This window comes from Berghia stephanieae, chromosome 2, assembly GCF_034508935.2.
Source record: "Berghia stephanieae isolate SIO BIC M18660-M18661 chromosome 2, UCSD_Bste_1.3, whole genome shotgun sequence".
In the NCBI taxonomy this organism is placed as follows: domain Eukaryota; kingdom Metazoa; phylum Mollusca; class Gastropoda; order Nudibranchia; family Aeolidiidae; genus Berghia; species Berghia stephanieae.
In genome coordinates this window covers 25,670,526-25,680,029 of record NC_088361.1, presented here as the reverse complement: position 1 = coordinate 25,680,029, position 9,504 = coordinate 25,670,526, and the positions used below count along the sequence as shown (strand labels likewise).

The window sequence follows — 9,504 nt, the reverse complement described above, 5'->3', positions numbered from 1 at the left end:
GACTTGACATTGCATATGCACAAAGCAGCTTAGTTTCTTGTTTCGATATTTTCATTTTAGTCTCGGGATTAATCATAATTCAGAAAGTGGCCGATATTATTATTATTATTATTATTATTATTATTATTATTATTATTATTATTATTATTATTATTATTATTATTATTATTATTAGTAGTAGTAGTAGTAGTAGTAGTAGTAGTATTGTTATTTCATTTTATTTACAACAGAAACTATTGGTGCTTTCTATTTTTGATTGTTCACAACTTCTACATACCTTTAGGTTGTTAAGTCTTTACTATTTCGTTCCACAGAGGACTGTACATGCGACAGTGGCTTGAAAGGGACTGATTGCTCTATCAATGGAAGTATCCCTCCTTTGGTGACTGGTCTTGACAGTTTTCTTTGCAACTCACTCACAGATTCTTGCTCTCAGGTCGTTGCTTTGGGAAAGAACTTCATTGCTGAGGATATCTGCTATTATCAAAGCATTCAAGTAATTTTTTGGTGTTGTTGCGATGATACTATTATTCGTGAAATATCTATATGATTCTATGTAAGCAGTGATACTGTCGAATTGAACGCTTTGCGTTTATTCCAAATTCACCTTGTTGGACTATTTAAACCTGAAGTACAATCCAAAAATAGATTAATAATGATGCATTTGTAAGCTGGTAAGTGAGTATATCATCACCCTAATATTTTAAATTCTTTATTGAAAGTTTTAAGACGTAGATAAAAAGTATTTTAATGTGAAAGGTAGTAAATTAAATTTTTTGTGTGAAAGAGTCAGATATATAGGCCATTTTTGTATAAACTATTTTAGTTACAACACGTGGCCACGATGTACCCCCTATGTTTGCGAACAAACTCCTTACACCAGATGTTTATTGAGTGTATCGGGTGTGCAATGAAATTTGCCTAGACGTGGGCAAAGCATGTCTTTTTGTATAAACAATATAATATCAATTTATATATCAATTGCTAAACAAGAAGCAATCAAACGGTGTGTGATCCACTCACAGGATATTGTGAGCTGTAATTTGCTTCAACAGTCGTAACGTCACTTCCCTTGTAATGACGCATGGTAACTTAGTAACTGACTCTAAACTATCGGAACAATGGCGGACGCCCTTATGAAATATTTCTCCGACGAGTATAAAAGCGTATCCAGAATTTAAAAAAAAACCATTATAAATCTGATCATGTTTTGACTTTTACACATTCTGATCACAAGACATATGAAAAGTTCTAGCCAGCATGAAGAATAAAACGTACCGATTTTCTTTGTTTAGAACCACGATGGCCGCCGTTGCTGGGCGACGTGACATCAGACTATTGAATCCAATTGAGGTATAAAAACAGTAATCATTAGTTTATGTTCTTTTATTGTCCTGACAGGTAAACAGCACAGGTTACACAACAGTTGGGGACGTGACTAAAGCCACCGAAACTTTCTATGTGAGCACCAGTCAAATACGATGTGGATTGCCCAAATCTGGGAGTTACATGATCAGTGTTGGCCGGAATGCTGATCTGAGAAGTAATGAGGTTCTGTATTTGACAACGAACAAGGCTTGTTTTGATTGCCACGTCACCAACGGCTCTTGTGTCAGGCGGGTGAGTTTGAAATGATAATCCAGTCAGTCAGAGGCAAAAAGAGAAGAAGAAGAAAAAAAAAAGAATTAAAAAACCAAACAAATCAAAACAACCCAACACAACCCCCTCCAAAACCCCAACAAAAAACAAAAAACAAAAACAAAACAAAACAAAGCAAAAACAAATCAATAACAAGTTGATTTACAAAATGAAAAAACATCAATCATTCAACCAATCAAATAGATAAACAAACCGCTGACCTCTTATAATCTTAATCAGAGAGAGAGACAGAGAGAGAGAGAGAGAGAGAGAGAGAGAGAGAGAGAGAGAGAGAGAGAGAGAGAGAGAGAGGTAGAAAAACAGATAGATATTTAGGAAGGTAGCAGTTATATAGTCATATAGATAAATGGTTAGAAATATAGGAAAATAGCTAGATATACATGGCTTTCAATCTTGTATGTATATATTATGCATTGTTATATTATTATGGTTATCTTCTATATGCTTGTGTGTCTGTGTGTGTGTGTGTGTGTGTGTGTGTGTGTGTGTGTGTGTGTGCTTTGCATGTCACGGTTAAACATATATGTTTGTACACCACATGTACATGAGTACATTTAAGTTGAAATACTATCTTTACCACGATTATCATTATTGTAATCTTTAAGCAATAAATTTATAGCATTACTATTAATATTAAGGTCATTCTAGAAATGTTTATCCTATTTTGTCCTACACCATATGTTATTTCATGTTATGTTATGTTATGTTATGTTATGTTATGTTATGTTATGTTATGTTATGTGTCCTTAAAGTCTTTCCCTGTTCAAAGATATATTTAAAATAAAAACATTACAGCCAATATACTTTTTAAAGAATACATACATGCTTTAAATTTTGTTTACCATTAACTTTGCCACCTCATGGATTTACTCATATAACTTTAACTCACGGAAAAAACGCATTGTGATAAGTATGTGAACTTTTAGTCGAAAAATGTTTTAACTTAACTGTCCATTCTTATTTTATATATAAATACTCATAATAATTTTGTATATCGACTCATAGTATCTTTTTTTTTTTTCAAAGGCCGACACATGTTACATCACTGAAAGTGACGCCTGTTTCTACAACTCACAGCAAAATCCAAACAATTTTACCCAGATATGCAACGCAACAAATAATGCTGATTACTGGTCTGACAGAACAGGTTTGGAAATTTTATACCTTCAATTGTGCATAGCTGTAACATTGCGTTATTATCTAAGAGTCTGCTTGATGTTCAAAATATTATTATAAGTCTAAATTATAAAGACAATAATTTGTATTCAATAAACTATATATATATATATATATATATATATATATATATATATATATATATATATATATATATATATATATTATATATATATATATATATATAATTTTCGTAATTCACACCATTTTGATTTTAAATCTCACTTTTCAATAAGATGTTATATCGCTTTCATTTGCAATCTTCAAAATGTTTGGTTAATAGTAGACTACCTTCGATCTCTATTCAAAGAAATAAAATTTCAAAATTCTTTTCATCTTCAGATTTCTGTCCCGGATCCGGAAGTCAATGGTTATCTGATATACCGGAAAACCACGCCCTCACTTTTCACAACGAGGCTACCGTGAGAAACGTGAGTGATGCCACCTCCTGCAGATCATTATGTCTCACGAATTTCCAATTGCCATGCAAGTCTGCGGACTATGACTCGAATAGTAAAAGCTGCTTTATGTCCAAATACACGAGCAAATCTACAAATGGTTACCTTCTTCCCGTCGATGGTTTCAATCATTCAGAATGGGTTTGTGTTGAAGGTGAGTACCAATTAATAATTATTAATGATTATAACAATAACGTCAATTACAACAATAATAATTAAAATGATGATAATAATAATGATAACGATGATGATGATGATGATGATAATATTGATAATAATACTAGCATTATTATTATTATTATTATTATTATTATTATTATTATTATTATTATTATTATTATTATTATTATTATTATTATTATTATTATTATTAATATAATAATAATAATAATAATAATAATATAATAATAATAATAATAATAATAATAATAATAATAATAATAATAATGATAATGATAATAGAAATGATACTACTACTACTACTACTACTACTACTACTACTACTACTACTACTACTACTACTACTACTACTACTACTACTACTACTACTACTACTACTACTACTACTACTAATAATAATAATAATAATAATAATAATAATAATAGTAATAATAATAATAATAATAATAGTAAAAATAATAATGGTAATAGAAAAGTTAATAATGAAAATAAAAATAACAATAACCTAAATGAATCTGATAACATATCTATTTTCTCTCTAGATCGGTGCCAAGGATTTGAGGCCGAATGGCAGGTTCGAAACAACGTGGTGTCTACTTCCATCCTTGAATTGCAACTAAATGTGTGGACCTTAGCTCTGTGTCGCTCGATTTGTGAAGCCAATCCAGCTTGTGGAGGAATCAACTTTCTCTCTCTGCGAGGAATTTGTGCCTTGAGTCCTTTGGGCGACAGTATTCTTTCACTGCAGGCTGCGCCTGGCTGGGTTAGGGAGGAATTTGCTTGTTTGAATGGTAACTTTTACTGTCATTCCAGCATTGAATTTATTTTGTTTCTCACATACTATTACCATATTTTATAAATTTAGGCATCTTAATTTTGCACAGATAATTATATTTTGTCATTGTAACGTTGATTTTGTCATACTTATACTTTATGCACACAGGATAACTACTTTATATAAAAAAACAAAACAACAACAGCACTCTTCGATCTGACTCGGTTTTTGGAGGTCTCCTTTATTTGGGCCCAGTTTTGTCTGGCTATCTTTATCTCAGTCTCAATGCTTCGTCGCTTTGGTCGACCAACCTTCCTCTTTCCTTGTGTGTTCCAGTCCAAAGCCTGCATGGTGATATTGCTTGCAGGCTTCCCGAGGGTATGACCAATCCAGCCCCATTTCCTTTTCTTAAATTCAGATTCAATAGCAATTAATGAGGAAATATATCTTTTGATTAGAACGTTGTTATCAGGAATCCTGCCTGTAGGTCTACAAGAATGGATCTTTTCCTCCTGACTTTCTTGAAAATAGAATTGAATGTCATTAACCTGCCGTGCACATATTTGCAAGTCTGATAACCGAAAGCAATTATGGGGTTGATTTACATTGTTGTAATGGAATAAATTTTGAGTTGGTTTGAGAATATTTCCATTAAGACAATGAGCCCATAATAATTTGGGTTATCAGACATGTAACTGACTACACTTTAAAAAAACAAACTTATAGATAAGATCAATGCTATACATTTTACTTTAAAAATCTGACAACATCCGCCAGCAGGATATCAGTACCAACACACAAATGTATGTGTAATTTTAAGTCTGATTGATAGGATTTAGTGGGAACTAACTAATAATCAAAATGGCAGTCTAAAAACAATAACAAAGGGCTGCGTTTCGTCAATTTCGTTCGTTCTATAACCCATCGCCTCAAAGCTGCAGTATGTCAGGTTGAACCAGATGCCAAAAAGTGATTTTGGATTTAAAATGACCAGAAATATCAGATTTCTTCACTTTAAGCAACTATATTTATTTCTACTATAAAATGAAAAAAGACGTGCTTTTATATATTGCCATTTCCATTATATGTGCTCAAAGAGCTTAATAAGATATCCAATAGCAACACTTAATATGTAGGACGAGATATGACGTTTTTTGGCGATAACGCAGTTTTTTTTTTCCGGATAGAGATAACGCTGTAAACGAAAATGTATTCATTTTACACCCGAGTACGGTGAGAGAATGTCAGTGAAGAGCCTTTTCCAAGGACTCAACTATGCGCCGCTCGGAGCGGGACTCCAACCTACGACCTCGCAATTCCAATACAACTTTCATACGACTAGATCACTTAGCCGCAAAAAATACAATAAACGTATAATATAATTTTGGCAACTAAAGCCCCCAGCATAATACCATTATGAGGCGATAGGTCACAAGAATCATAAGCAGCGTGGCTCAGCGGTATGGTCTTTGCTCCGTACCCGGAAGGTACCGAGTTCGATCACCCGCCGCTGCGCTGTGTGGCCTTGAGCAAGTCACCTCGCCCTAGGTCACTTTGCATCACTGCACTGCTGCTGCTGACGCCTTGGTTATTCCAGTCTTCCCTTGGAATAGACCTTAGAGAAAATTTTCCCCTATTGGGAATTCTAATATTTTATTTATATCGGTATGGTTTCCAAATTGTGTCCACAGGTTCAGACACATCCAGTCCTCAGTATAAGGTCGAATCAGCAACAATTTTAGCCACCTTTGGAGGCCCAGGACAAGATACATTCCAGTGTGAGTTCAGCCAGATTAATACTGGCGTTCAGCTTTCTTATGACGTTCTCTGGGCTGTTGAAGGAGTGTGGATATCGGAAACCTCCGGGGAAAATTCGAACCTTCTGCCGAAGAATTTCAGTGACTTGACTAATGGAATGAAGGTATCTGCTGCTGTATTATGTTTCAGATGATCACAAATGTTGCGTTCAAGACTAATAATAATAATGATGATAATAATTATAATAATAATAATAATAATAATAATAATAATAATAATAATAATAATAATAATGATGATAATAATAATAATAATAATGATGATGATAATAATAATAATAATAATAATAATAATAATAATAATAATAATAATGATAATAATAATAATAATGATAATCATAATATAATAATAAATAATAATAATAATAATAATAATAATAATAATAATAATAATAATAATAATAATAATAATAATAATAATAATAATAATAATAAAAATACTGATAATATCATAATAATGATAACAATGATGATGATGATGATGACGATGATGATGATGATGATGATGATGATGATGATGATGATGATGATGATGATGATGATGATGATGATGATGATGATGATTATGATGACAACGATAATATTGATATTGATTTGTCACAATAATGGTAAGAATTATATTCTTTCCCAATCAGCTCCAATGTGCAGTGAGTGCCTGTGAAGCTACAAGATGCGAAGATTCCAGGGGACCACTGGTATTCTCTCAGTCCTACAAAGCAGAACTGAAGGTAACTTTTATCAGAATGTTAGAGTTTAAATCTTTTGTTATTTTCCCTTAATGTTTGTCTGATTTTATCTATTATAGTTTGTTATGTATAACATTATTTTGCTGAAGATACATTTCATAATATTATTGACTGATATTTGAAGTCCACTCATGATCATGATGCAGATTGGTTAACTTTTTGCACAATAGGGAAAACATAGAATAATCTAAATAATTTTAGAACTGAAAATATATGTCCTTTGAGCCAATTCAAAATAATGATTGTCAGAGAATTTATTTCACTGAGATTTACAAATTATTGGCCTTCTTTATTTTATGAAATAAATATGTAGAATATACACTTAACGTGCTCAAAGTGGATTACAAAGGATCCTTAGCCAACAGCAATGCTTAAATTGTAGAACGAGTCATGACGCCTACTAGGAAAGTTTTCAATTAGGTGGGTGGAAGTGGGGGGGGGGGGGGGGGGGGGGGGGGGGGGGCGGGCATAGACAACGCAATTAACGTCCGGAACTAATTTTCACCTATGTAAGGTTAGAGAATCTGAGTAAAGAGCCCTTTTCAACAACTATGCGTCGCTTAAAGCCAATCTGGAACTCTGGACCTTCCGATCTGAAGGCGAGTGTCATATCGTTAGACCACATTGCAGCACAGCGGCTTACTAGTAATTTTACTAATTATTCTAAGTTCATTTCAGCCTTTCAAAGGAGATGTGACTTCATACAATTGCAATGTTTGTTACCTAATCAGATTACCAATGCCAAAGATCTCAGCATTAAGGAAGCCGAATCCGGGGAAGCTGTAGAAGTCATGGCTACTGCACCACCTTACGTTTTGTGTCGTGGAAAACTGAACAGCACTGTTGATACAGACAATTGCCAGATTGACGTGAAGTTCTCTTTAGAAGAAACCAGCGATGCCTCAAAATGTCCTGACAGTACGCTCATTTCTTTCAGTATCTGCAAGTTTTATAATTCAGTGAAAACTCAAAATCAGGAACAATGTTTAGTTATAAAACTATATATATATATATTTATAAAACTATAGGGGGTCACTAAGAATCTCACAATTGCCAGATTTACGTGAAATTCTCTTTAGAGGAAACCAGAAATTCTTCCAAATGTCCTGATTGTACGCTCATTTCTTTCAGTATCCGTAAGTTTTGTATAACAGTGAGAACTCGAAACCAGGAACCACGTTTATATATAAAACTATAATGAATCACTAAGCAATCTCACAGTTATTATCAAGAACTGTTTCTCCAACTTTTTATAGGATTTGATTATCTCGTATGGCAACTTTTTGTACAGAAGGCTTGGAGTGCAGGATCAATGTGGTCTTAGATTTCAAATAATTGATTAAGTCGTTAACAGTTGTTATTTACAGTTATTCGCAGCTCCTTTTGGCATAAACCATACTCGAAGGTGTTAAGTATATTGTAACATTCCATCCACGTGTTCCACAACATTTCTGTGGATTTGTATGTATGAAATGTATGAAATGCCTCTAGTTAAAAAGAATAGGATAAAAAGTTGTGTGTGTCAGGGGGGGGGGGGGGGGGGGGAAGAGGCAAAGAGGAAAGAACATATTACATAATAACAAGAAAAACAACAACAAACAAACAAAAATAAAACGACTGCTGAGTAAGGATCCTTTAATCATTTCTTTATCATGATCTTTCTTAGGTGAGGGTGTGACCCAAGCCTCAATCTATGTCATGAAAGCTGGGGCTGAATCTCCTGCATGCCAGCTGACCTTCACCAACGACAGCTGGCAAGCTGTCTACAAGGTAAAGGTCAAGGCCAATACAGACAACCTGATGGACGGGAACCACACTGTGAGACAGAACATCACCGTAGAATTCAAAACAAATGAGGTTGTACAGAAATCTGAATACATTGCCATGCTGTCGGTAAGTAAATGATTTATAGTAATGATAAAAATTGGGTAATGAATGTCGAAAAGGAAGTGTAATAATTTATAAATAATGATATTGATGGTTATAATAATAATAATAATAATAATAACAATAATAATAATGATGATAATAATAATAATAATAATAATAATAATAATAATAATAATAATAATAATAATAATAATAATAATAATAATAATGATTAACACAAACACACGCACATAAGCACACACACGCGCACAAACATATATATATATATACATACAATACAATACAATATATGTAATTTCAAATAGATCTATTGGAAACTTATCAGATACATTTTCCAGTCAATAGCTTAAATTTTAACTATAATTTATCTAATCTATTATTCATATTTTTAAAAATTGTCACCAGCACACCATTAAGGACAGAGACACCCAAGCCATGTGCATGTCACTTAATGACCCTCACTTGACAACTTTTGATGCGAGGTGAGCCCATTCATTTCTTTTAAAGGGAAATGACAATTAATGAAGTGAGCATAAAAGTTCAAGAAGACAATAGAAAATAAAAAATTTGCGGCGATGAGGGTGGGTTCGAACCTTCATTGCCACAACGTTATTATCAAAGAAGAGCCTGCTCCACTCACTTTTCTACTTTAAAAAGAAGACAATAGAGATTATAAACTTTGCTGCGATAGGGACTCGAACCCACGACCCTATTGTTCCGATTCTTCCGCCTGGCCGCGAGATGGTAGTGAGTGGAGCAGGCACTTATTTTGATAATAACAAATCATGAAAATGATTGCAGAG

At 33.2% G+C, this 9,504-nt stretch overlaps 1 protein-coding gene across 4 annotated transcripts in view; it reads left to right on the top strand.

Annotated features, from left to right (window-relative positions):
* The window catches only part of LOC144964570 (uncharacterized), a 247,857-nt gene that overhangs the window by 62,672 nt on the left and 175,681 nt on the right, over window positions 1–9,504 (top strand). For all 4 annotated transcript variants that reach the window (XM_078898999.1, XM_078898998.1, XM_078899001.1 and 1 more), the window contains exons 18-27: window positions 315–496; window positions 1,402–1,620; window positions 2,686–2,806; window positions 3,178–3,447; window positions 4,016–4,264; window positions 5,940–6,169; window positions 6,701–6,793; window positions 7,543–7,729; window positions 8,478–8,704; window positions 9,107–9,183. In XM_078898999.1, the coding sequence (XP_078755125.1) occupies window positions 315–496; window positions 1,402–1,620; window positions 2,686–2,806; window positions 3,178–3,447; window positions 4,016–4,264; window positions 5,940–6,169; window positions 6,701–6,793; window positions 7,543–7,729; window positions 8,478–8,704; window positions 9,107–9,183 (1,855 nt within the window). The remainder of the gene's footprint in view (window positions 1–314; window positions 497–1,401; window positions 1,621–2,685; window positions 2,807–3,177; window positions 3,448–4,015; window positions 4,265–5,939; window positions 6,170–6,700; window positions 6,794–7,542; window positions 7,730–8,477; window positions 8,705–9,106; window positions 9,184–9,504) is intronic.